General features: G+C 40.5%; 1 protein-coding gene across 4 annotated transcripts in view; it reads right to left on the bottom strand.

The window, feature by feature from the left end:
- The window catches only part of MYRFL (myelin regulatory factor like), a 45,648-nt gene extending 18,457 nt beyond the window's left edge, over positions 1-27,191 (bottom strand). For 2 of the 4 annotated variants that reach the window (XM_048941090.1, XM_048941107.1), the window contains exons 1-14: positions 26,873-27,191; positions 21,017-21,107; positions 17,503-17,570; positions 17,152-17,410; positions 15,638-15,729; positions 13,722-13,869; positions 11,650-11,845; positions 10,860-10,936; positions 9,301-9,411; positions 8,682-8,772; positions 3,597-3,797; positions 3,101-3,209; positions 2,549-2,658; positions 71-234 (exon numbers count right to left, since the gene is read on the bottom strand). In XM_048941090.1, the coding sequence (XP_048797047.1) occupies positions 71-234; positions 2,549-2,658; positions 3,101-3,209; positions 3,597-3,797; positions 8,682-8,772; positions 9,301-9,411; positions 10,860-10,936; positions 11,650-11,845; positions 13,722-13,869; positions 15,638-15,729; positions 17,152-17,410; positions 17,503-17,570; positions 21,017-21,107; positions 26,873-26,918 (1,763 nt within the window). In that variant the 5' untranslated portion in view covers positions 26,919-27,191. Of the gene's footprint in view, positions 1-70; positions 235-2,548; positions 2,659-3,100; positions 3,210-3,596; positions 3,798-8,681; positions 8,773-9,300; positions 9,412-10,859; positions 10,937-11,649; positions 11,846-13,721; positions 13,870-15,637; positions 15,730-17,151; positions 17,411-17,493; positions 17,571-21,016; positions 21,108-26,872 lie in introns of those variants that run through there. The other 2 variants (XM_048941098.1, XM_048941115.1) reach the window with 2 other exon arrangements.
- Positions 27,192-27,658: the final 467 nt, after the last annotated feature.

The following is a 27,658-nucleotide window of genomic DNA, read 5'->3' as shown; positions in this document are numbered from 1 at the left end:
CATTTCTACCACAGAGACTATTTTGTTAATTTCTGTGACAACGATCAGAGAATATTCCAGACTGAGGTACCTGACTGTGCTCCTTTCACTGACTGTTGACTTTAAACTGCTTAACCGTTTCAGCCTGGCCAGTTTTCTGTTCCACTGTTCCAATTCTTCTATTCTGACTTCAAGGTTGTTGGTTAGTTTGCAAAGCTGTTTTACTGCACCTACGTTTTCCATGAAGATCTGATCCTAAGAAGCAAAATGGGCAAAATAATGACAAAAGCAGGTACAGTACATTCATCAATTAGATGCAACAAGCAGTAGTGCATGCAGAATTCACCTATGGAAGAACACACTGAATATTTAAAATGCAAACACAATTTAAGCCACTGTAAATGGGAGGTCACTTTGACTATAAAACCCATTTGCTAGATTAAAAAATTGCTTGTACTCAATTTGTAGTAAATTGAAAACGAGGACTTACCGAAAAATTTGAAACTAAAGGGCTTGGAGACCAAGGATTTAAACTATATTTTGAATTCATACAGTGCTGAATTTTAAATACTACATCTGTCAAAGCAGGACCTGGCTATTTGATTTGTAGTGTTAGAGCTGAGCATTGATTTCAGAAACCCCCAACAGAATGTCCATCTATCCATTTACCTACAGCCAGGCTCTTTCCACATATAATATGAATTATGCAAAAGCAGTAAGACGGGGAAAGATCCAAACCAGAAGGTTAAGCTGTGATGGTCAGATACTGCCTTCTCCTCTTCTGGATGCCACCTTAAACAAAGCTATTACTGGCAGTTAATGTTGCTAACTGTCCCAGCCTATTTAGGCCATAGAGCAGTAAGGCAAAATTAATTTTGCCTGTTGCTTTGTAAATACCTCACACACCTTTCATTTAAAGGTGACTACATTCTGCAAAAAACAGACAGTATTTTGTATAAACAAAACCAGATCACAGGTATCTCAGTGGTAAGTTGCAGACTTCTCCACTGACAGATGACCTTAGCAAACAGCCTGTTTATAAAAGAGTGAGTTCAAAATAACCTTCTGTGCATAGAACTGTGAAAAATCAATCCTACAAGTCAGTCACCCTCATGTCAATTTTACACAGAAGCCACTCATTCCATTCTCTTCAAATCAGGCAAGAATTTATTCTGGGTGGCTTCAGGTAGTCAAGAAAATGGCTCACCCTCAAAAAATGAAGGTATACTTTATTTTGAGAAAAACAAACAAACAAACAGATAGGACTGATCAGAGTTTTACTGACTCATTGATGACAAAAATATTCAGCACTGTGAGGTTAAGGAGAGAAGAATAATTCTTGTCCCAAAACATCAAATTTCCACATCATTAAGATATTTCCCTAGAATGTAACAGAGCCCAGTTCAAATATGTAATGCAATGAATCAGTTTTACAGAGCTTGAGAGCTCTCCACAGGCAACTAAGACACAACACACCAGCAAGTACCTTGCTTATTTTGAACAAAAATTGGAATGCAAGGTAACAAAGCTCAAGGCCTCATCATCTGCCTGACTGCAAGCAAAGAGACAAAAAGCACCGTTATACACAGGTACTCTTGTTACTGAAGAGTCTGAGATATTCAGATGATGGGAGCTCCAGGTACTTAGCGCAGATATTCTATCTGAAACATTAGATATCCCAAAGCTCTACATTCAGTTTACATCTTGAGGTGTTAGGTGGAGCTCTTTCTCATTCTCCTGTCCCCCCTACATCAAGGTCACAGAACTGAATATTCACATGTTCTGCCACAGCTGTTAGGAGAAAGATGGTGTTGCAAAGATGGTGCTGCAGCAATTTACCCAGCCTTGCTGAAACAGCAGCAAATCATAGAATCATAGAATGGCTTGGGTTGGAAGGGGCCTGAAAGACCATCTAGTTCCAATGCCTTCCTGGAGGGGCAGGGCTGATACCCACTAGATCAGGTGGATCAGAGTCCCATCCAACCTGGCCTTGAGCAGCTCCAAGGATGGGGCAACCACTTCTCTGGGCAACCTGTGCTAGTGCCTCACCACCCTCTGAGTAAAGAAATTCCACACACGTAACATAAATCTCCCCTCTTTTAGTTTAAATTTATTTCCCTTTGTCCTATCACTATCAAACCACGTAAAATGTCTAATCCTAGTTCTTTTCTATAAGGATCTATAAATCAGCTATGAAGGCTGCAAATTTTCTAATCTTCCTTTCAGTGCTCTCTCCAGAAAGCCCTTCTCCACACCTGCTCTGGAGTCCAACCCTTTGGGCCAATGCTATGAAATTGCTATCCATATTTTTCAGTGAATTTGAAGTTTTTTGTATGTTCCCTGCTATTGTATGATTTATGATGATGTTTTAATTCAAGTAAATACTTCCTGTTTTTAAAAGATTCGTACGTTTACTAACACCTGATGGTTCCATTTTTTTCAGGAACATGACACAAACTGGTTTTGTACAGGCTGAGCTCTTTGTATAAAGCACTGCATCTATTCATAGCACCACACATGAAAGGAGCAGTCTAAAAACACATCCCCACTTTCTTGTTCGAGACCATACCTTGTCAACCATGAGGATGTTTTCTATTTTTTCGCCGTTATTAAAAGCGACATCTCCAGCTTCTCTAACAGCCTGAGGTAAAAGTTCCTTCACTTCCTGTGCTATTATTCCTGTTCACAAGATAACAGAAACTAAAGTCAGGAAGTGCAGTGACATACCACTGATCATGACTGTGTATTTAAATTGAGTTGTCCGTCCTACAAGCTGCAAATAGGGCCAAACATACTCTAGAATGTATCTATGGTAGGAAAATCCATGATTTCACAATTTTTCTATTCTACAGTAGAAAGTCGTAAGAACAAAATTGTTTCTGATTTTGTACTTCATTCTTGTTACACCTCTGGAAAAATTATCACCTGTCTTTAATAATTGAAATAGCAGCTGGAAAAACACCAGAAATGCTCAGTTTAGGCACTTCTAACTCACAAGAGAAACACAGAAAAGTAAGCAATTATAGTATTCTAGAAATTAGGATGAAATTTTAAAGGGCAGTAGGGCACAATGACTAACACTGGATGTAACTGAAAACTGGCAACAGAACTGACTGAATACCTGTTTCATGAGTATTTTCTATTCCCATAACAGATGCAAATTCAGGCTTGTAGTTGTATTCCACCAGCCTCATTTGTGTTATTCTTCTCAACTGCTCATTTGTATCGACCTAGTTGGACAAATACCAAGATTAGTGTGTTGAAGCACCAAGGGTAGTAGTGGCCTTTAGGACTTCACTGACATAGCAACAAGCCTGATATGGTCGTTTAGTCAATCTCAGCACCAAACAATATGAACAGTGTTCCCATTCCTCATTAGCAGAGTGCTATTCGTATTTGTATTGCCAGCTACCCTTCAGTCTAAAAATTGACATTTACAGATACCCCCAACTTCTACAGGCAGGCTCCCAAAGGCTGCTGGTCATGGCTCTGCTGAATCTCCTTAGGCCAGAATTTCAGCACACTCAAGTTAGAGGCACAGCTTCGTGTATCAGAGCAATATCCATAAACACGCTGTGGTGCAAACACAAAAGCCCTAAGTACTCCACAGCCCTCACCTCCCGGATATTCTCTTTTGCTCGGCTGTCAGATGGATGCATGACTCTGCCCATAACTTTTGCATTTCCACAGACAACCAGTGCTTCGTCTGGTGCATCTGTGTTAATTCCTACTCGACCGTGACAGACTACTGTCTCTGGAACATGTCCTCGCTGCCACAACACATCACTGTCGTTCTCAAACTGCCCTGGGTTAGATGCCTGCAAGAAAAAATATGTATTTAAAAATACAATATAGCATAGATGTAGGTATTGCTGTATTCCACTGGGAATTTGGAATAACTAATCTTTAATGTTGCAATTGCATTCATGAGAGGTTTTTAACACATTAACATAAAAAAACAGAGTGGAGTCAATTTCTGCTCATACAGCACTTGCTTTGTCCCCTGAGTTCTTTTTTATTACCACAGTAAGCTAAATTATCAACGTTTAAACCTTTTCAAATTTTAACATAACGTAGCCTCCCTTGATTTCACAAACATATTCAGCACATACTGAGAGCTTGTGCTGAATAGATCAGAGGTGATCTTGCTTGAATTCACAGGACCCATAGAATAGATGCTCCAAACCATAAACATCACATATTGCAGATTTCCACAAATAACCCTTGAAAACAAGTAAGTGGAAAAAAAGTCCGATTACATTGATTAAATGGCAAATTACAAACTTAACTATAAATCATCTGTGGAAAGGGATTGTTTTGTTCTCTGTTAAGACTGCACCAAGTACAGAGGAGCCTTGCTCCTCAACGGAAATACTGAGACAAGGAGCAGAAAGGGAGGCAGAAAGAGGTAGTGAGGTCACTACCCCTACACTGCCTTTTCACAAGCATCAAAACATCTGCAGGGGAGCCATGATCATGGAGGAGATTGGGTTTTATAGGGCTTAGATTTTCTTTTTGGGTCCATTCTATTTCCTGCAGTTGTTTTGCAGCAATGTCACAGAGACAATCACATAGCCAGAACTGAAGGAATGGAGAACTGTGGCTCAGGGAGAGAAGGGCATCCAAAACCTGCCCCGGGGCTTCAGCTTGATGTACATTCCTTTTGACAATAGGACCAATGTAAGCAGCCCACTCCTGACCACCACCCCCACCTGTGAGACCACAGCTGATACCCTGACATAGAACAGGATGGAGGAGCCAACCTGACTTAAAATTAACCAAGTAAAAAGAATTAGATTTATTTTTAACACCGATCCATCCCCATTCCAGTTCATTGCAGGACCCCAGAAAAGCAGTTCTGCCAGCATGACTGAGGAGGAGTGTGGCAACAAGAGCAAGAGGCTTGATAGGAACAAAAATGGGTCAAGCATTGATCATTCAATGCTGTCCCAAAATGAAATGTACCTAAGACCAAATGGCCCAGGAGATACGTCTTGTTGTGGGCATGTTCACAATAAAATACACATATGCACAAAAAGGTCACTAAATAAAAAGTCATTTGACATTTTGAGCAATGTAAGTCTTACTAATATGCCACAAAAAGAAAACAGAATGATGATATATTTTTTAATTATTTGTAGTTTGGGGCTGGTAGAAAACAAGGCTTAACGAAACAAGTGGGAACAAAATTGCTTTCCAATAGAAATTCCCGCAAGTTACAGCTACCAAATGAATTTTGCTTTCATTCAGAAACTGAGCTACTCAAGTGTAAATTACATTCAAACCCTGTTTGCTAGGCTCTGCAGACCTACAAAGTCTACAAACAGCATTTGCTGGAGAGGACACCGTCTGGAAACACAAATCATGACAACTATCCAGTTAACCAATTGCCATTTTCATGACGGATCCAAAAGTAAACATATTTTAAAATTCTCTAAACCACTCCATAGTGTTCAAAAGGAATTCACATTAGAAATTTCATGTTGAGCAACCAGCGTCTTCCAAAGAACACACACACACAAAATTGTGTACAATTAGAAAAAGCATTTGTTTTCAATAATCAATTTTGTTGATTCATTTATTCCTTTTATTTTTTAAATGTTGAATTGGCTCTTTCAAATTTGAGCCTGACTGGGGGACGATTGCAACAAGAAATTTGGGTGTATTTAAAGTCTCAGGTTTTCTCAAGCCTTTGACATCCACAATGCACTGTGTTGTGCACTTCTCACTGTTTGCCTCAATTAGAGCATGATCTGATATGCCTGATAACCACTATTCAGATGGTAGTTACGTTATGTTATGTTTCAGGGTATAAAGGGCCAGAACAGGAGCCACTTTCTCCAGCAGTGCATTTGTAGAGCTGTGCTCCTTTAAGGGAACCACTGGCTATCTCAAGATCCACTGAAATCCTTTCAGATGCCTGGAAAACTAATTTTTGTTTTAATACTGTCCAGCTTTCCTGTTGACATTTTCACTGCTTTAAATCACAGCCAGTGCTTTTCTTTCTGCTTTTCTGCCTTATTTTTCCTTTGGCTGGAATAGTGGGCAGGTTTGCCGTATCTCATTCACCGTATTTCTTTTTAAAAACTCTGTTCACACATGCATCAAAGAAGCACTCTTCACTGAAATTTCAACAGAATCTAACATTAAAAATTAGAGAAGAATGTGCATTTCTAAACCTTAGTCCAAAATATTTATCATGGAAATAAAAAGAATCCCAAGAAGGAATCAAATGTGAAAATTCAATGGCTTTCCCACATTAGCAGGGAGACAATATTTGTTACATTGCCAAATTCAGAAAAATTCAGAGGAGAGCACTACTGTGGAAATTAATGAACAAAAAAAAAAAAAAGAAAAGAAATAAACATACAGAAACAATACCAACACAATGTGTCAGTGCACTGAAATGGAAGAACACACAGCAGCAGCCAGAACAACAAAACTCTTTACCATACTATTGAAATTTCAAACTCTGCTTTCAAAGCTCTCTTGAAGCTCCACTCACAGAGGGCTCCAGGCTTTATCACTTTCCAAAACCCTAACCATGGCTCCAGGAATGAGTCTTGTGGCACAAGAGGCATGGCTCAGACAAAAAAGCAGCCAATAGTGAAATGGTTTGAAATTCTTCATCTTTCTTCAGCAGCCTCCATGCAACACTACACATCCTGGGCATATGCACTTTCTTTCCAGACCCCAGCCATAAACCAGACTGTAATCCTAAACCTAGGCAGATAAACTGCCACCAAAACTCATCATGAACAACTACACAGAAAAAAAAAACTGCTAAGACTGAAAGATACCTTAAGAACTCATCTTTCTTCAGAAGCCCCTTCCTACTCCAACAGTGCAAAAGCTCTTGGTCTTACTAGACTCTAAGATAAAACTCAAAGCCTACTACTAGCCATAACCAAAACCCCAGAAATGCTCCATGACCCCAACAAGAAGCTCCATGATGGGCCCAAGTAGAAAGGTTTTCTGGACAGCAATATTCTGATGGCACTCATATTCTTTTCCTAGACCCTAGGACTACAATTTCCCTCAGCTAAAAGCCCTAAAAATAATCTCCACACTAAAATTAAACATTATCCAAGATAGTGCCCAGATCAGATGTGAAATTTAACCTACAAATCACAGTAAAAAAGAGTGAGAACTGAAAGGTTTTAGCAGTCCTCACCTTCCCCTTGCAGCTCCACTGTACTCAATCACACACACAGGCTCTGCACTGTCACCACTCAACTAATCTTAACTGTAGGTAAATCTATATACTGCCCAGATCTGACACAGAACACTACCTTTGGCTAACGTGAAAAATGGGCTAGGACTGAAAGCTTTTGGCAGACCTCACCTTCTCTTTGCAAGCCCTTTTCAGCCCAATTAAGCCCAACAGTGGAGCTCTGGACATTTTCTCTCAGCAAAACCTAAGCCCTAGTCCTACTCCTAGGAAGCACCTAGGTGCCACATGAACCCCCTCCTAAGACTCACAAGGAAAACAAGCCAGAAATGAAATCTCTGGGGAACCCGTACCAATCTTTCACAGCACCAGGAGAATCCAACTCAGTATGGGGCTCTGGGCTTCCTCTTTCAGCAAACTATAACACAAACCAGAGAAAGTGCCCTGGTCCAACAAAGAATCCCATCAATGGCTCACACAGAAAAAGAGACAGGTTTTTGCAGCCTTCACCTTTTCTTTGCTTTTCATTTTCAGCCCAAATCACCCTGCGTAGGCTTTCTCCCTTTACAAATGCTAGCCCTAACACTAATGACTAGGTTCAACACAGACCTGCACCTAACACCAACACACAAAAGGGGCTGGGACTGAAAGCATTTGGAAGCCCTTACATTCCCTTTGCAGTGCCATTAAAACCCCATTCACAACGGAACTCTGTGCTTCCTCTCTCAGCAAACCCTAGCCCTAACCGTGGACGAGGCCCAGATCCAACACAGACTCCCACACACAACTTACATGAAAAAGGGGCCTGGAATAAACGTTTTGGAAGCCCTAGCCTTCTGTTTGCACACTAAGGTATGCTAGAGCTCCATGGTACCTCAGTTTTCAAACATGAACCGCATCTTTAGTCAGTGCTCAGGAACAACACAGACCCCTCAGACGTGGCTCACACCAAAGAAGAAGAATCTGAAAGCAGCCCATGTATTCAGCTGCATCTCTTCACTTTATTTCTATCTCTAAAATCCAACTGGAACCCTAATCCAAACTGCTGGGAAAAGCTAAGTTCCTGCATGGCTTTTAAATCCCTGCACAGCCTCTCCATAACTCCTGTTACATTATAACTATGAATTTTTAATCTTTTCCAAGCCTAAATGAAGGCTAAGGCTGAATATTAAAAGGATAATTTTTTCGACTCCCTTATCCATATAAAGGTAAAAAAATAAGAGAGAAATTTTCCCTGTTACTGTTTTGAAACACGTATTACAACACCAACTTAATTAAGAGCTCATACACACAGCAAAGTGCCAGCAATAGGTCTTAATCTTCCAAGAGCTACTCATCCTTCTTTGCTTGCCCTACTTCTAACATTTCAAAATCCTGGTAATTACAAGATACCAATGGATTCATATCAGATGCAACTGATATTTTTTTCTGGATAATTTTTATTTTAATAATAATTTTTATGCCCAAGGATCCCTCCCAACAGTCTACTGTCAAAGCAGTAAACGTGAAAGCAATATATGTTTCTACCTACCCTTACAATGATCTTTTCAGAGATATTTGCAGACAGCAAGTAGAATTGGTCCTGAGAGACAGCATAAAGTCCAACCACCAGCATGAAGTATCTAATTTGAAATTGATTTAATGGAGAAAAAAAATGAAATAACACTGTCATAAAGGGAAATGTTTTAAATACAATTTCTATTACTGATACATAAAAAGATAGTCACAATGTTTATAAAACTTATTTGTAATATGAAAGCAAATATGAAAGTTTTTCCTCCACTCTCAAACATTACGCTTTCTCAATCCCCCAAGTCACTTAAAAGGAACAAAGTTGGTATTAACTGAAATATTTAAGTAAGGATTGGGTTTGTTTTTTGCCCTCTTCATTATGTAAGGCAACATTCTGGCAATGTTTTCCTGAAATGATCTTTAACCACAAAGATAAGGCGTTCCTCTTTTTTGTTTCTTAATTCTCACACCATTCTGTGACGCTAGAAGAGGGGCCTTAAAACAGATACCCAGTATCAAAGAGTTTGAAAGCAATGAACCACAGATTTGGCAACATGCAGATCCATAAACTTAAGCTCCATGGTAGAGTGGATGTTCTTTCCACTTCCCACACTCTGGCCAATGAGCTACAATAGTACCTTTGGTCAGGATTAGGTTTCCCCTTTTTTCTCATATTATTTGCTGTCGTTTCACTGAAATGCAGCCTTCCCAATGTCACTTTAGTTATCTGATCCCCTGGCAGATCAACTCTGAAACAGGAAAAGAAACAAGATCAGGGAAATAAATGTTTACCTGGCTCTAGCCAGATTTTTTCAAACTCATTAGAACAGTCTTAAGAGAAACATACAAATGAAAGCAACAACAGGGGAACTCCAGTAAAAATGCAGCAAGCGTGGTTTTGTGAAAGTGCATTAAAATCACAATGATTATATCAGTGATATAAACAGAGAAATTGCTCTTATTAGTAAGAATCATTGTTTCTTGGTCTGTTTGTACACGGTCTTGAACATAATGAATATATATGAAAAATGTCTTTACAGAAACTTGTTAAGCACTGGAATTAGGCTTCTCAAGGAGGTGGTTGAGTCACCAACCCTGAATGTGTTTGGATGTGGTGCTCAGGGACATGATTTAGCAAGGGGTTGTTAGAGTTGGGGTAGTATGGTCGGGTTGATGTTGGACTGATGATCTTTGAGGTCTTTTCCAACCTCAGCAATTCTATGATTCTATACGATAAGAATCTGTTGCCTGCAAAGGGCATCATTTCTCACTATTGGATTTGAATTTGCACATCAAAATAAAATAAATAAATTTTACTGCTTGACGTTTTGTTCATCTGCATCTAATTTGTGTGTTTGAAAGTATAAAATGTACACATTGTGGCACCACTTTTGTAAGTGATTACTAATAACATTAAGGAGTTTGCATGGGGAAAAAACAGTCCACCTTCCATCTTCTCAGCTGCTACGGGTGCAAATCGCACCATCACCACACATGGAACAACTGACACGCACCCAGATGCATTACTTTTCAGAATGTAAAAGGAAAGACAATGCTATGATAGCTAAGTGAAAATCCAGCTCTCTGTCCAAGTTCAAAGTTCAGTTTTGCAGACTGTGTACTGCAACCTTTGTCATAACACTGTCCTGTCAAAGTTGACACCAGCTTATCTTTTTTTTTTGCTCTAAGGCTTATTCAATTATTTATAAAGAACACATCAGCTCCAGCAGGAGACACACCAGAAAAACAAATAGTGATTCTGCCACTGACTAAGATGCGGAAGAATGGCAGACAATTCCCAAGAGAAGTTGCACATATGTCTCTAGCAGAGCCACTTCCCCTTAAAAGCACTGCAAACACATCTCATCCTTGTGTAGTCTCATGTCCCTGTAGCACAGGAACAGGAACATTACTTATATTTCTTAAGGTGGGAAATGCATCCACCACCCAGCGTTAGTGCCACACAGCAATGCTGCCAGCTGAGTACAAATACTTTGGATGGGCATACTTCATACATTTGTAAGGCTGCCAAATTTCTCCCTTTGTGAAAGAATACCAGGTATATATCTGCAATTCTATCTGCTCACCCAGAACGAAACCGAATGAAGACAAGAAGACTGGCTTAGTTACTGTGAGTTTCCAAGAAAGAAATGTGTCAAATTGAAATAAAATTGAATAAATTTCTCAGAATTCTTACCTAACAGGATAGAAAGTTTTTTTACTTCGATCTGACTGAGACTGCTCAATAGCAATTGTTTGATTTGGAGCTTCCATCTACAAAAAAATAATGACAATAATATTAAATTTGGAAGCACACGAACTTTGCAATATTAATCAGTAGGCAAACTGTGCCTAAAACAGTGCAGTTTCTCTCGTTTCACATGGAACAGCTGAGAAAGTAACAGGGAATTGACACCTGTTCAGCTGACAGCTAATCAGTGCTCTGTTCTATGTACTCTATATGGCATAACTTGAAAGAAAAGAAAACAAAATAGGAAAAAACATGTAATAATTTGCAAAAGAAAGATTGATTTCTGAATTTTGCTTGCTTCTATCCCAAATCATAGATGTAAATATGGTTTTCTGCATGTGAATTGTTCAGGGGAAAAAAAAAGATTTGATTCATCTTCTTTGATTTTTGAGCTTTCCTTTTAACACTGCTATTCGGCCAGTGGATAAACTGGCCACCTACACACCAACTGGCATCACTACACCACCCACAGAGGGAAGAAAATTCCAGACAGTGAGAGGGACGTGACTGAAACATAAGACAAACGTTATATCTTTCACCATGTATCAAGCACGAGCAACCACAAAACATCACTCCCGTAACGTTCCACACAGAAGTCATTAGTAAATTGATGAGTTGTCTTTTATCAGTTCTTGGTCAAACATGTTTACAGAAAGGATTCATTTATTGATCTTATTCTACGGATAATTGTGTAATAACATTAAAAGCAACGCACACAAAGAGGATAAATACTTGCCCTTATTCCAAAAGCTTTCAAGTAAAACTTCTCTATTGGTTTCACCCCCAGCTGAGTTTTGACATATTTTGGATGACCAGTGATTCTAATATGGACTGTGATTTGGAAATGATTCTTCTTCTGGCACACAAAGGCATCATCTGTTGCTGAAAAATTAAATCCTTTGTCTGTGACAATGTGATATCCTACAGCAGGTCTGTGAAAACAAGAAAGGATAGCAATTTTAAGTACAGGCATATTTGTATCTTTAATTCCCACTTTTGCATGGATTACAAATTCATCTGTTTTTACAGACAAATGGGAGTGGAAATACATCATTCAATCACCAGTTCTACAGTTATATTCTTCTTAGTTTCTTCAAGGTGTAAGAATGAAAATGCACGTAAAATGTACTGTAATTCTCATCGGACACATTAAATGCTTGAAAAGCAGACATGGGGAGCTTACATAATCCTCATTTATAACTCTGAAGATGATATGAAGGAACTCTGTGCACCTACAAGTACAACAAAACATTTTAGTATATTCAAGTATTCATTACAACATTGCTATTAACCACAGAGTTGAACTACTAATGCAGACAACAATGCACTAATGAGAGAGAATGATTCCCTACTCTGTTCCTCAGTTCCCACATGAAGTTCCTCTGCAGCCTTTGCTCAAATTAACAGCAAAGTTATAAACTGACCCTCTGGACAGACCACTACAAAACTATAAAAAGTTGGATAATTACTACCTCTTGTCTGATGCTACTGTGAAACTCTCATTACATTAGGAAGGACATGAGGAAGTTTTACTTTTCAGAAAGGGTGGTCAGGCACTGGAATGGACTGCCCAGGGAGGTGATGGACTCACCAACCCCGGGGGTGTTCAAGGAAAGACTGGATGTTGTGTTGAGGGACATGGTTTAGTAGGAGCTATTGGGAATAGGTGAACGGTTGGACTGGATGATCTTTTAGGTCATTTCCAACCTTGGTGATTCTATGATTCTATGATTCTGTGATTACTACAACTATTGAAGATGGCTTTTCAGAACTCATCCATTTATTTGCATGTTATTGGTTGGAAGAGTCAAAATGTACAGACTTCCCAGGCAATGTACAAACTTTGTTATCTTTTTATAACTGATGAATCAGTCCCTTCCAAACAATCACAGACTATCTGACACAAGAAATGAAAAGTTCTTTAAAACTACTTCAGAACAACACAGTCAGATTGTTGATAATTTGTGTTCTCATTCGGAAGCAAAAGCTGTGTGCTGTGCTATAAATTACAGCGCATCTTGGAACAACAGCTCTGCCGCTGACCTCACTAAAGTGAAATACTGATTTCTTCTGCTAATAGTATCTTAATCGCCCTTCATGGTAATCACACATGGTTTTGGATTTTTTAAAGATAAGCATCACATTGTCTTATCTCTGTTGATACAAGCTACCAAGAAAGGAGAATTTGGAATTTCAGTCTTAAGTCTGCGGGAATTAAAATGTAAGTGGGCAGGGAGCAGGTGAGAAGTCTCCCACCATCATCTCCAAGATCTACTGTAGCCATGAGCTGAAAGTATAGCAATAATCCAGATGGACACTTCATATCCCAAACACATCTGAAGCACTGGGAGGTTTCTTACAGCTCTCCTTTATACAGGAATATTCTTAATTCTTGACTGAACATTTTACATACATGTCTGTAGCTAGAAGACTTCAGTTATGTGAGCCCAGAAGTAAAACAGATATCTTCTATTTCCATTTCTTTTATGTTCAGTAAGTATATTCACTAATATGCTTAAAAAAATAAATAAAAACTAGCAGGTATTCGGGTTAAACTCTTTTTTTTTTTTTTTCTCTGAAATCCCTGAAGGGAAATTAGAAAACCTAGCATGAATTTCAAGCAGTGTTTGAAGTTGAGCTTATCTGATACATCCGAAAATTCATATCCTACCACTGCTACACCTCCTTCTCCAGTTTTATATTCAGGAAGAGCAAGGGATGACAAATGTAGCATTTATTCCTACACAGTGCCAGAAAAAAAAATAAAGAAAAAACTTTTTTTTTCCAAGTGCAATCTTCAGTGCTTACAGTTTTTCATAATTAGAGTTCACTAAGCTGTTCCACTGAGAAGTTTGATATAGTTGCCATGTTAGAGCTTGGCAGCATTTTTCCAAAGCTGCATTCTGTCCATCACTGTCATATTCTTGCACTTCAGCAGCACAGTCCTTGAGAACTGCTGTAGAGAGATAGAAATCCCGCATTAACATCTTTATATAATTGCATACATAAAGCACAAATTATTCCAAATATATTTAAATCTTAACTTTCCTTCCAACTATTCCAAAAGACCTTGTCCTAGAAAATAAAATTTTCCGCTTGCCTGATTTGCAAAATATTACACAAGTAGCATTTCCTATTTTTATTACCTCCCAAAGGAAGTGCAGTTCCTTTGGAACTGGGGGAGGGGAGGAACCAGCCCCAAATGGAGAGCTAAATAAGTAGCTCTGTAAGAAACTGTGCATGAAGCAAAGTGGGATAAAGAAGTGCAGTGCAAGTACAAGAAGCAAAAGAAATACAGACACTTCCCATTCTTTCCAGTGGAAGTTTAAACTGAATGTACTCACTGCAATAGGTTCTTAGTTCCAGAGATAGAGACACAGTTTCCATTCTGGTTACCTGGTTAATGCTTTTTGCATATATATGACAGCATTATGAGACAGTGTAAACTGTAATTCTTAAAGATGTTTTACATTTCATGATGACAGAGGAAAATGCAGTAAGGGAGACAGATAAATGGGGTGCAGTAAGGATGGGAGAGAATATGTTAGGGTTGTTAAGCACTGGAATAGGCTCCCCAGGGAGGTGGCTGAGTCACCATCCCTGAATGTGTTCAAAAACCGTTTGGATGTGGTGCTCAGGGACAAGATTTAACAGGGGATTGTTAGTTTGGGTAGTACGGTTGGGTTGTGGTTGGATTCAATGATCTTTACGGTCTTTTCCAACCTGAGTGATTCTACGATTCTATGATTGTATATAAGCAAAGATATTCCTGTGGCCTGTGGCAGCACAGTGAGATAGAGCTCATCTTGAGCAGAACAATTTCAGACCCAAGCATCATTTGTGAATCCCCATGTCTGACACACAAAAGGGAGTGAATATACTAAAAAAAAAAATAATAATTTAAAAAAGACATTCACACTTCATTTCTAGAAGATTCCCATGCCTTTTCTTTTCAATGGTTGTGTTCTTCTTCCTGCTAAGTGTAGATTTGTGTGACACAGACTCCTAAAGATAGCATATTTAAAATCATGTCTTTGAAGTATTAAAACCAGCAACAACAATTTCAGAGACAGAGGCTCTGGAACTGCCTCTTTTCTTCTTCCAGTAGTGGCAGACTTAGAGAGCCAGTCACGAGCAAGTGACACTGACCAAACAAAAGGAGGCACCAATGGCAAACTACCATAGTGGGTTTCCACCTGCTACTCATTAATAAAAAATCTAAAAGACTTAAACTTAGAAATAACTAACTCTAAGGAAATGACATGCAACTCTCACATTTTCCACGAGGCTGAAAGTTCCTCAGGCAAACTGCAGAAAATGTATGGAGCTGATAAATTAGATCAAAAAGAGAAACTGTGATCCGTTTTGCTCACACACCAGATTAATTCCCTATTGAACTGACCCACATTTCTTTGCCCATTCTATTTAGCACCAAGCATGTCAGCAGAGCATGGTGTCATCCTCAGGCTCACACGTGGAGAAAGGCACAATGTTTGGAGGGCAGGCAGGCAGGGAGAATAGATGTAATATTTCAAACCTCTTTGCAAAATATAAATAGGTCCTTATTTTCAAAAACACTGAAAAGATGAACTGCTCCAAAGCTGGTAGTGGCAAATGGGTTGTCAATACCTCTACCATTTCAGAGCCAGTAGGACATATGCTCTTTGAATACCTACTTGCCTGTGGTATGAAATATCAAATCCTGTTTGCATGGAGCTGCTTACCTTGACTGGAGTTGTTGCACCAGACTTGAGGATCGGTGGTATCTCCAAGCAACTGTGAGAGCTTCCTTTTTATGCCTGATGCTGTGGGAGTGCTTTTAAAAAAACACATTGAATTACTCATTTCAGTCTAAACACAGTTATTAGAGTCATATTATAAGTGAACGCCCGGCTATCACAATCTAATTGTACTGTCACCCAGATCTTAATTTGCTGGGACGAGGAGATTGTTTATGGCTTTTAAAAACTGAATTATGCATTTTTCCTTCTAAAACATAAATTAATATATTTTTCTGTATCATATTAATGGAGAACTTAATCTCTTACAAAGGTTTACAGAGTGCAATCAGCAAAATCACAATATCCAAATTAATAACATAACATTTTCTTGACTGATTTTACTCTACTGAGTGTGGATTCATTTTCTTATACAGAAAACAAAATACCATCAACTGTTATTAAACTAATCTGTTAATAAAGACATCTCAAGGAAAAACTGGTTGGACGCAATTTCTCAGAAAGTGAGATTTCAATATTTTCCCTTTCTGCAAAGGAGAAACCTTATTCCAAAATTTTGATATTATAAGATGGAACTTGGAATATCCTGATGGATGGGTCACTCCTTCTGGAAAAAAGCCAACCCAATCTCCAAGTCACAGGCAGTCCTAATAGGCTCGGAAGTTTAGCTTTCTCCACAAGTAGAAGAAAAGTTTTTTCTGGATTTGTTCAGAAAATCTACACTAGGTTGAGAAGTATTTTGCACCTTAAGTCCCAATAATGAAAACTTCTTCTCAAAAAACGATTATGACCAACTGGAACCTTCTACAGCAAAGGAAACAATTCGTATATAACCAGTTTCACCAAGGAACCGAGGTCCAGCTTCCTTTACTCGCATCACCAACATAAGATGCTACTGACTTTCACACAGAGAATCTACAACCCCAAGACTCAGGCTGATGAATTCATACGATCTCCCAGCAACTGCGCAGATCCCATTCCAGCACACATTGGTCAATTCATTCTTATTTAGTAGGTATCATGGTGGGATGTCCGCACTACCCAGTGTATTTTAAACAACCAAGCATCCAGAACACACTAGTAGATAAATATGGCAGATGGTATATGAATACCATTTCACTTGCTTACATGGATGTGACAGTTCTTTTTCTCTCATGCCATGTGTCAGAATACTTCCAAGACCCTTATGGACAAGTCCCTACAATAAGTACTGCAAAACCCCTAACTGTTTTTATAATCCAGTTATCAGCTACCTGTGGATTCCTCCTTAGCCCTGTATATTTCTTCAAACTGAAATGCATTCCTCGGCATTTTAATCCTAATTTTAATCAAGACGTTTAAAGAGCCCTCAACCGTAAGTTTCTCAAACGCGTCTAAACACTGCCATCCTGTGGAAAATTCTGTACCCACAGGGATTTTACACTAGTCCGTCACCACATCTTTTACCAGCTCTATTTTTTTTTACTGTATCTGCCTCATTTCCTGTATAAAGGCTTTACCTATAAATCTGAGATACATTTGGCTGAAAGTATGAATAATTAAAACCCAAAGAGTTGGAGGATGTAGAGTCATTCCATGGAGTCACAGCATTATCTCTCTTCATACTGCAGCCCTGGGGAATGCTGCAAGGATGTCCACTGCTATTGGGGTCAGAAGAAGTCTCCAGGAATCTGTAGGGAAGCTTGCTGGGTGCCACAGCCGATGGACATGGGAATGGAGACTGCTGCCCACTTGGCAACGTAGCATCACCCCACGGGGCTACAAGCAAATAGACAAGAAAGCAAATAGTAAAAAAAAGAGCTGGAAACCTTCCTACCAGTTCGGGGGGAGCCAGAACTCACGTCACCTACTCTTGAGCTGTGGTGGAGAATATGCTTCTGACCCAGAGTCTGGTGGAGAGTCCGGCAACTGTCTTTGCCTAGGAACAAAAAACAGATTTAACTTTTTACTGAGAGAAGATGTGGAGAACAGACCTCTCTTTCTCATGGAAATAAGGCAAAACTAAAAGCAGCTGGAGAGGGACCACAAGGCTACATGGAATGGCTTTCAGGATATATTGCTTACCAAGGTTGCAGCCCCTTCTCACAGATCAATGACAACCTCCTTATCTTGCAGAGAGCTCCCATCGCCACCAATTCTTGACCAAACATCCCTCCAAGGCAGGGGACTCAAACCCCTCTTCTTTCCCATGAGCTGGTCTTCAGTAACTTCTGGGCACACCAGAGCACACGGGCTCAAAACAGCTCCATTCTCTCTAGGCTACATTTTAAAGATCTTTAACACCTTTGTCAGCAAACAATAAATAATTTCTTGAGATTAGTTTGGGCACAGCACCCTCAGTCACCCTCAAGAATTCCTTATGAAATCACCGGAAGTGTCCAGAAGCTTAAAGTGGGATTTCCCTATATTACAAGCTACTTTCCCTCTTCATAACCCTACATAAATTTCCTAGTTCCATTTGGAAAACACTGAGGGGGACCAACACCTTCCATATCTAAATGATGAAAGAATTAAAAATAAAGACAACTAAGAGGTCAGCCCCAGGAGCTTCTCAAAGCAAAGATTAATTTGAAAAAGGCACAAGAACCCCTGACTACCATTGCTGACTTGTTGCATATAATACAAGGGTTTAGCAGCTGGCAGAATCTTGACATGTACACTTGAAGGAAGAACAAATTTTAAGGTGTATTGGAAAGGATTTAAGAGTTTGGACAGCAGGAGCTGCAGGCTGCATGAAGGGAGGCAGCCACGAGCCCAGTGCCTATCCCAGCTGACTGCAGCCAGACATGAGTGGTTCCAGATAGTCCCAGCGCTCACAAAGTGCAGCAGACCATGCAACACCACACACAGCACTGCCGCTCAGCAGCTCCTGTGTCACACCTGCAGGACAGCACTGTGCAATGCCACATCCAGGCAGAGCTGGGCTGCCCTCTGTGTACGGTGACACGAGCAGAGGCTCCTTTCCCACTTCGTGTTACATGAATGGGGAATTAGGAGCACAGGAGGAATCCTCACACCCCTCTGTGAGGGAAGGTCTCAGCTCCTTCAGCCACCGTGGCTGGCAGCAGGTGTGAAGGCACAGGGGCTAAGAGGCAGGAAGGCAGCTGTCCTCTGACCAGAGCCAAGCGCTGGCAGCCTGACAGAGGAATCCTGGCTGGGGACTCAGATATTCCACATGATCCACAACAGCCTCTGTGCCAAAACCCATAGACAAGCAGGAGAGGTTTCTGTTTTAGCAGCCTTGCTGGGAGAGGTCACTGAGAAAGCAAAGCAGTTAAAAGTGTGTTATTGCCTAGACTGATTTTTAAAATGTTTGCTGGTTGTTTTTGTTTTTTTTTTTTTTTGGTTATTCAGACAGATGCATCTAAGAGAAAAAGAACTGGTTCCTTTTAAAGAACTTCAGGAATGCTGCTCTGTACAAGAACAAGCTTGCCTGTGGTATTTTACTGTTGCTGCTTCCTTTTGATTTACAGGTGAAAACCAAACACTTCCTTGTCTACAGCTGACATGAGGAGCATTGCTCTGTTTATGGCTCAACAGATACCCAAGAGCTCAGCCTCACTCTCATGGTTGAGGTTTGAAAGATGTTTCTTGATTATTTATTCTTTGGCACATTTACTTGATTACACTGTAGCACACGCCATAGAAGTTACTGTAGTTTATAGTCTGTTTTACTTTTGTGCTTCTGGAGTTTCTCCTTTCAGAGATTGTAAAGGATTACTCCCTTAGAGAGAGGTGTGGAACCAGCCCATGATTTAAGCTAGGGCAAATCCCTCCTGAGTAGCTCACAGCACAGCAGCAAGGCGACATAGCAAAACCATTTCTTCTGTGCTGGAAGTGGGAGCAGCTTAAGTCACCAGCAGACTGTTACAGAGGCTGTGCTGCTGGCTTCAGTCAGATGAGGGCATAGGTCTGTCACATCTCATAATTCTTTTAAGTTTTTCAGCTCTTCACAATCATGTTTTAAAGCAGTTTAAGCGAGAGAAAATCCCATGCCATCTTGCTGTTCAAACACAAGGAAGAACTCCTTTACAGTAAGGGTGACAGAGCACTGGAACAGGCTGCCTAGATTGGCTGTGGAGTCTCCTCCTCTTGACATACTCAAGACCTGGCTGGATACTTTCCTGTGCGACCTTCTATGGGGAGCCTGCTTTAGTAGGAAATTGGACTGGATGACCTCCAGAAGTCCCTTCCAAACTCTGCAATTCTGTGATTCAGTGAAGTGACATAACAAAGCGATCCTCAATTGCATTAGAAATGATGGAGGTTCAGAAATTGGCTTTTAACCCTTCCAGGCATACTTACCAACTGTAGGTTCAAACACTGCCTTGGAGCAGATTATTTTCTTGCATATGTACATAGAGAGTTGTAGCACTGCAACCGTAATATCTATGTAGCGTACCTAAGCTGCATGACAGCAGATACGTACATCTATGCAACTGCTACATGCTTTTGGGTATGAAAGCAACAGAATAACATTTGAAAGTTATGATCAAGGAGTCTGATAATCTGTTCAATCTGATACATATTTAGACATTTGAAAATCAAATGCTATGAAGATCTATAAACAGCATTCATTTCTATTTCATGACTGTGGCCAGAGAAAGAATCAAGTCATCATTTGTTATTTAGAGTAGAGAGAAGCCTACTTAAGCTACTGTGAATAAATATGTGCAATGGCAAGTGGGTCCACAGTGAGAAATCCTGCAGGCTGTTACCCTATAAAAAACATCTACTATAGCTTTGCTCTTGGCAAACGTCGGCACATTTGTAGCATTTTGAATCTAACCACAGTCATGTGACAGTTGTCTAGATGAACAGTTTGGGTCTGAAGTCTTTGATAGATGTGTTGCATAACCTTTCTCCCTTAACCATGACCCCTTGTATTACGCAGCCTTTGCAACTCTAAGAACAAGTCTCAGAAAAGATTGATGGTGAACTCCTCTGCTCTGAAGGGAGCATTAGAATAAAAGCAGTAGCCCTGTTTTCCTTAGACTGGAAGGTTTACATTAGTCTCTCAATTTATTATACAGTTAATCTCATTTACATCATTTACTCTGCACATAAACACTAAACTAGCACTTAGTTACATTAAAAAATAACAGCTTTGCATTTAATGCCATAATTAGCATAACAGTTGTGAATTGTTCCAGACTTCATTACCATCCATTCCGTTGAACTCCACAATAACACATTTCCCTTACTATCTGCGGTTTATATTTCCAGCTTTCACGCAGTTTCAAGTATGGAAATTAAGCACCCCACAATCCTATTGAACCTAAGAGATTTCAGGTCTGACTGCTGCTTTCAGACTTTAACCAGTGCACCACTGAAAACAATTTAATTTGCTGCTATAGTACTTACAAGGTTCCAAACTCTAAGTCACTGCTGAGGAATTCTTCCAACATACTGGTATCCACCACGGGGTTCTCCAAGGCTCTATGAACATCTTGCTCTGCAATCAAAGATGTCACTCTTGGAATTTGTCTTTCTGACATTTGTACACAGTCATCAGCACTTCAGACTAAGGAACATTGCCCACTATCTCACTCAAAGGAAAATAAGATCAGTCCTGTCCTACCACAGGTGAGCATCTCGTGTGTTACAGACAAGTCACACTTCTATTTGGAAGTATGGGCATATTCACTGAGGGAGAAAGAATGACAGGAAATGCAGAGTAAAAGAGAGAAGGTGAAGATGACAGAACCAGAAAAGCATCAGTTTATGCCTGTCACGAAGGCCTCACAGAATTACCACAAGCAGGAGGGGCTCCTTGTTTGCAACTACAAAAATAAGGTTCTGAAGATAACTCTACACTCCTTTATGTTGGGATCAAAACAGGTGACCCAAGCAAAGCTCTGATGTCTCACAGAGATCCACTCCCTGCATTAGTATTACTAGTGAGTTTCTGAAACTGTTTTAAAACCCATTATCCTAAGCTTTGATTAAGGAAGCATAAATAAAGCTTTAGAAACACTGAAGGAATTTGAGGCTTCTGATTATTTTCCTAGAGGGAAAAAAAAAAAACAACAAAACAGTCCAATAATATGCTAGATGTATTATTGAGCAGAAAGGTTCAGTACTTTGTCCTCTGCTGCTTGGTTACGGAAGGCTATAAACAGATTTGATGATTGTGAAGTCTTTGAAATTCTCCAGTTCTTTTGTAGAAAGCCAAGCAAGTCAGCCGGAACTCTCCTACAGAAAAAGAACCAAAAGCAAACAAAACAGTGCAGACTCACCACCTTTCCAGCAAGCCTTCTATAAATAAAGGAGTGGCCAGTCAGGAGAGCAAGATAAGGAAGTTTAAGTTACTGCTCTCTACAGTCATCTACTGGAGCTGGCCAACTCTGTCCCACTGCTGTACAGGACAGAGTGGAGTAGCTTGAGAGCTGCAGGGCTCAGCCCTGAGCAGCTGACACCAGCTATTTTCCCTTCACTCTGCCACTGCCTGGGACACAACGTGCATAGCAGAAGTCATACAATTTCTTCTGTTTTCTGCTCTTGTTCCCTGTGCAGTCTTGAAATGGTGGTGAACTTCTCTGTCTGCAAAAATGTCATGAAAATACACAAGGGGCTGGCTTTCTTCAGCTATCTTCCTCAAACTTGAACACCTGCTCAAGTCACCCAGCCCTCATGCATAGTTAAAAAATTTTTGCTATTGATGTGTTTTTTCCTGCACCACAAAACCAAGAATTGCTTATTTTGACCAAGGTCAGAAACAAGCTTTTCTGAATTGTGGCCATAAAAGGACAGGGCCTTCAATATGGGCAGCCCACAGTCCAGAGAGTAGGTCTCTTGCAATGCAAAAGCAACAACAGCAATACGCCTCATTCTCTCTTAATCTCTCTGCTTTGCATAGCTAAATGGGCAGGAGGAGAAGGAAGGAAGAAAAAGGCAAATCTATGCTGGGAGAGGAAGGAAGCACACCAGCAAGAAGACATCTGCCACTAATGAAAGTTTCATAGTACCAATGCACAGAATAAACAAACTACAGTTGGCTGCGCTGTAGAGCCTAGCTCTAATATTTTTTTATTTCTAAGTGTACTTCCTTTCCTGTGCTTGCTTTGGCATCTGTTTCAGCAGAGGAGGAGCTGTTGGATCATATGCAAACTCATTTAAAACACTGGCATCCATTTCCCAGACCTTGATCACAGTAAGCACTTAAAAGTTACAGGCTTTGGGTAAAACACACTGATATTTTGACTGAGAATTTGGTTACTGTTCTTGTTGCTCCCTGGTAGCACCCAAGCCAGCTATCCAAAGTCACTATGAGGGCAGAGAACAATGTGTATGTACATGGAAAAGGGGACCCGCAGAGTCAGCAGCCTTTATCAGCATGCTTGGGGATCTCTGCTCTCAGTCCACACTCCAGTCTACAACATGCCCTGGTTGAGCGGTGTCACTGCAGAGGATTGGTGTCACTGCAGAGGATTGCCAGAAACCCAGGAAATAAACAGTTGTCATCCGTGAGGAGCAAGGGAAGATGAAGGTGCAAGGCTGTGTTGTGACATGGCTTTTATACACAGCTGCATGCAGAACAGCCTGCAGTCACAGGCAACATAGGATCATATTTTGCCCATTTCTCCATCAAACCAGTATTCTGTTGCTCTGCTCCCTTTGATCTGAAGTCCAAAGCCTCTCTTCTACATTGGCTTCTATTTCCCTGCCCATTCTCCCCCAGCCTTTCCCTGTTTCCAGACACAGGCACCACACTATGCTTATCACTGGCCTTCTACTTTATCTCTCTTTTTGGCAGCCTCCAGCCACCAAGCTCCAGTAACCTGGCTCCTGAGCTCCATCTATGCTCCTGAAGACAGCAGCCCCAGACTCAATCCCTGAATCACCTGCCTCATTAATTCTCCCAGCACTTCGCTGTAGAAGCCTTACGCACAACTGCATTGAAACCAGTTGCCTTCTTTCCAGCAACATCTAATGCAAAGTGAAGGATGAGGGGAATGGTACTTTTGATGCCTTCCTCAGAGTAGTTATCTCAGAGAAGTCAAACACACGTCTGAATGTGGCTTAAACCACAGCCACCACTTTCCAAAGGAGCCAGCAAATAACCAAGCTATTTGTGCTGTCTGTGTGAACAAATTCAGTCCACAACCAATAAAATATCCTTTCAAACATTTAGCACTGACTAAAACAGTACTAAATTGATCATTATGTATCATTAAAAGGGCTATGCCAGGAAGTTCCTAGTCAAGTCCAGCTATTTGTAGTAAGATTTGTGTTAAAATATCAGCTATTCTATACAGGAAACAATCCTTACATAAAGCTGGAGATATAAAAATAACACACAAAACACATTCAATAATAATTAGTACCTGTTTCATGGAGGACAAAATCATGAGGTTTGCTACAAACTCTTGCAACTTGAAGGAAAGGCTTTCTTGAGAATTAATAACTAATCTTCATCTGAAGATACTTTACCCCTAAAATACTTTGAGTCACTATACAAGCTCAGTGGGAAGTCCAGCAGAACTTCATGAACTTATACTGACTGAGTTAGCCTTACACAGAGGGCTAATTAATAATTCCTTAATTTCTTTCACACTAAAGGACTCCAGGTATTGCTCACTATTTAAGTTGTGCAAGATAGTCCTGGCCATTTTGACTAAAACAGACTACAGCCATTGATAGAAGCTGCTCATCCATCAGAGCCAAGGACATGGAGCTCAGGCACATGGCAGCAATAAGCAGGAGAGGATTTAGGTCTAAACAGCTTTGCCTGGCAGAACTACAACCTGTGGGGACATACCACAGACCACAGGTATTCAGTGGTGGTAGAAACTATAGCACTCCAGAAGGTAAGGAGTAAGCTTGTGTCAAGAAAGACAGCTTTCCCCCAAAGTATCAGCGTTTTCCAGAGAAACAGAAATCTCACAGTGAGTGCTCAGTTCCTCTTTAAATCCTGTTTTTAATCTCTCATCCTTAAAATAGTAGAAGAGGCCTTTGGTTTTTTCATGTTTAAAGCCATGTTTATTCTGTGGCTTCATTCATTTGCCAAGAGCACCAAACTATACTCAGTGTTATCCATGCAGGACAAGGACTACAAAGAGAGGGGGTGATTCCACAACCAAGAAACATCTTGATATCAAAGGGCACTGAGGCCAAACACACGCATCTCAGACACAAAAATACCTTCCAGCAATTAAAAAAAAAAAAAACAAATAATAGCGTAATTAGTTTGGCCTTCATTGAGTGTCTCAGCCTACTGATAACATTAGCAATAAGAGATTGCTCTGCTATGCAGGGGCAGGCCCTATCCTTGGCAAATAGGAAGTTACAGAGTCAAAAATCTAAACATTTTAGTAAGTATTAATTTTAACAGAAACAATGGAAAAGTTTTAGGTCAAAACTGGAGTATCGAGTGTGAGAGGAATGAAATGAGGCAGAAGACAGCAGGCACAACAGAAAAGCCATTTACTTCAATAAGAAAAAGCCAGGGTCAAATCCCAGTGAGTGTCGTATCTAGTCTGTCTACTGAATAGTGAAAGTAGGTACTGATAGGAAAACAAATATTATATTATGTCCTTTTTCTCGAGAACTCCAGACTGCCCTCTCTCAATAACATAAATGCAAGTTGATCATACCAATGACTGTCAAAACAAACACACAAGCCAAACCACCAGCTGTAGCGCTAAGCAGGTTCAGCGGAGCTAAGCCCTGCATCAAAAGAATGCAAACCATGCTTCAAATCAGACCTTTCCCATGTACCAGTGCTGCACAGCAGAACTTCATTTTTCTGAAGGATGTCAACTTTCCAAGATGTTTCACCTTTCCTTTTACTTGGCGGAATTGACAGAGCTTCTCCTTCTCTCCCTTCCCTATACAGATGTTCTACCAAACGTCATTTAAATCAGTCATTCTAGAATTATTAATTACCATTAAACAGCTAAAACCCCTGACATACCTTCTACCAAAGTATCAATGTCCCAAAAGTCAATATGACACAGTCCACACTCCTTAGAAAACCCTGCTTCCCCAGTCAGCTTTTCAGGCATTGTAGGTAATTCATGTCCAATGCTATTTAGAGAATTTAACAGCTGTGCAACACAGTACTTGAACAGTAGCTTGATAAAAACAAACGCCTTGCTAAAAGCAAAGCCAGGAAGGTGTACTAACTTGTGACCTTTGTGACTTAAAGTAAATTTAAGAAACATGAATTTTGTAATATCTAGAAAAAGACACATTCGTCTGCTAGCAGCCAGAAGCTGTGAGTCACTGATTTCTATTTCTTGCCTTAAAAACAATTCCCTGAGGGCTGCAAGCAAAATTTTAATTTCCACATCTGAAATTCAAGGTCAAAAGTTAGAGCTGCTGCCACCTTTCAGTTAGACCACAAATGCCAGCTAAAATAATAGTAGTAATAATAATTGACCTATTTAGCATAATGGAAAATTAAATGCAGGTGAAGAAAAAATGCCCGCTTTGGCCAAGCCAGAGAAGTAGCCTTTCTAGATAAGACCAGTATCACAAGAAGAATGCCTGGACACTGAATGAAAAATAGAATACATAGAATGAAAAAGAATACAGAAACTTGGAATTGCAAGGTTAACATGGAAAAAAAATGCAAAGAGAACACTACAGCGAGGAAAGAAAGATTTAGAAAGTAAAAGAATACATAACCTTTTAACAGTCATTTTTAATTACATTATGGCAGGGTCTGAGCAATGCAGTTTGATCAAGGAGTCTAGTAGAAATTCTCTGTGGTAAGAGGAAGACAAGAGACCTGCCTGAGTGGGAGATGTCTTGGGAAAAAAGGCAGAACAGACCTCAGAGAAAGGCAAAAAATGGCAATTATAATCAGACACAGGAGTGGAAAGAACAGCCATCTTTAACCCGAGCGGATGAGCTGGAACAAGGAGGGAGCTCCCTGACCTCATGAAGATCACTGGGACGTCAGAAGCAAGAAGCTGCCAGGAGCCCTCGGCCCCTTCCCCATTCTCCTCCCAGCAGTCACCAGCGCCGTCCCTCCCACGGGCTCAGCCCTGGCACCTTCCTTTTGCTGCTCTCCCTGAAGGAAAAACGCACAGCAGCACATCTATCCTGCCAGGGCTGTTTTCATTCCAGGATCACATTACACCACTGCTTTGTGTAAATAGAGCTTTAGTTTGGGGGCTTCCTCCTTCCTTCTTCAATTCATCTCAAACAGTTGGTGTACTTTTGCTGCCACAACAGATTGTTGAGACTCTTAAAACCAAGCCAAGCCCTTACCTTCAAAGAACTGCTGCAAGGCCTCATTTTCTCCCACCACATCCATGCTGAGCCACTGGAGGCCCTTTACTTTCCTGCAGTCAGCAGCGTCCTGCAGAGGAAACACGCCGTCCCCTCCCAGGCAATCAGGAATATATGAAGGAGCGAATCATGCTTCCAGCAGAGCTTTCGGCTGACTTCATCCCAGCTGCTCCTGTTCCTTCATATATCCTGTCAGGGATATACTTCAACCCTGCTACGCGTAAAGAATTTGGAACGAAGTTTGAGGCAAAATGAAGGCGATGTGCTTTCTTCAGTGCAGTGAGCTTAATGCTCGTGTCTGAGGGACCTTTGGTCCCAACACTGATCACAGTTACACATGCGCAAAAAATGCGGCAATAAAAATGACTTGTCTCTGTACTTTCACACAGGTGATACAATTACAACTCCTGGTGAAAGACCAGCACTTCCACCAGCTGCAGCAGCTTTGCCATGTGCACTGTCCCACCAGAGCAGCTGAGCACCAGGCTACCCAATGGCTCTAAGAACTGTTTCATCTTGCAGCTCAGATTACGGAGCAGAATTACGTTGTCGTAATGAATTTAAACTACAGACTAGTCTGTCCGTCCCAGGTAAGCCTATGGGAAAGCTGAAAATTCAACTGGGGCTAACAGCAAAAACTCGTTTCACTCCATCCCAGTTGGTTTTTGCACACTCAGGTTTGGCCCTGGTCTGTCATCTGTAACAAACAGGAGACAAATACTCAGACATTTTGAGTGGAGATCTGTAAAAGGCCTTTGGCTAAGC

This window comes from Lagopus muta, chromosome 1 (assembly GCF_023343835.1).
Source record: "Lagopus muta isolate bLagMut1 chromosome 1, bLagMut1 primary, whole genome shotgun sequence".
Taxonomy (NCBI): Eukaryota; Metazoa; Chordata; class Aves; order Galliformes; family Phasianidae; genus Lagopus; species Lagopus muta.
Note: the sequence above shows the minus strand (reverse complement) of the source record. Positions and strands in the feature narration are given on the sequence as shown.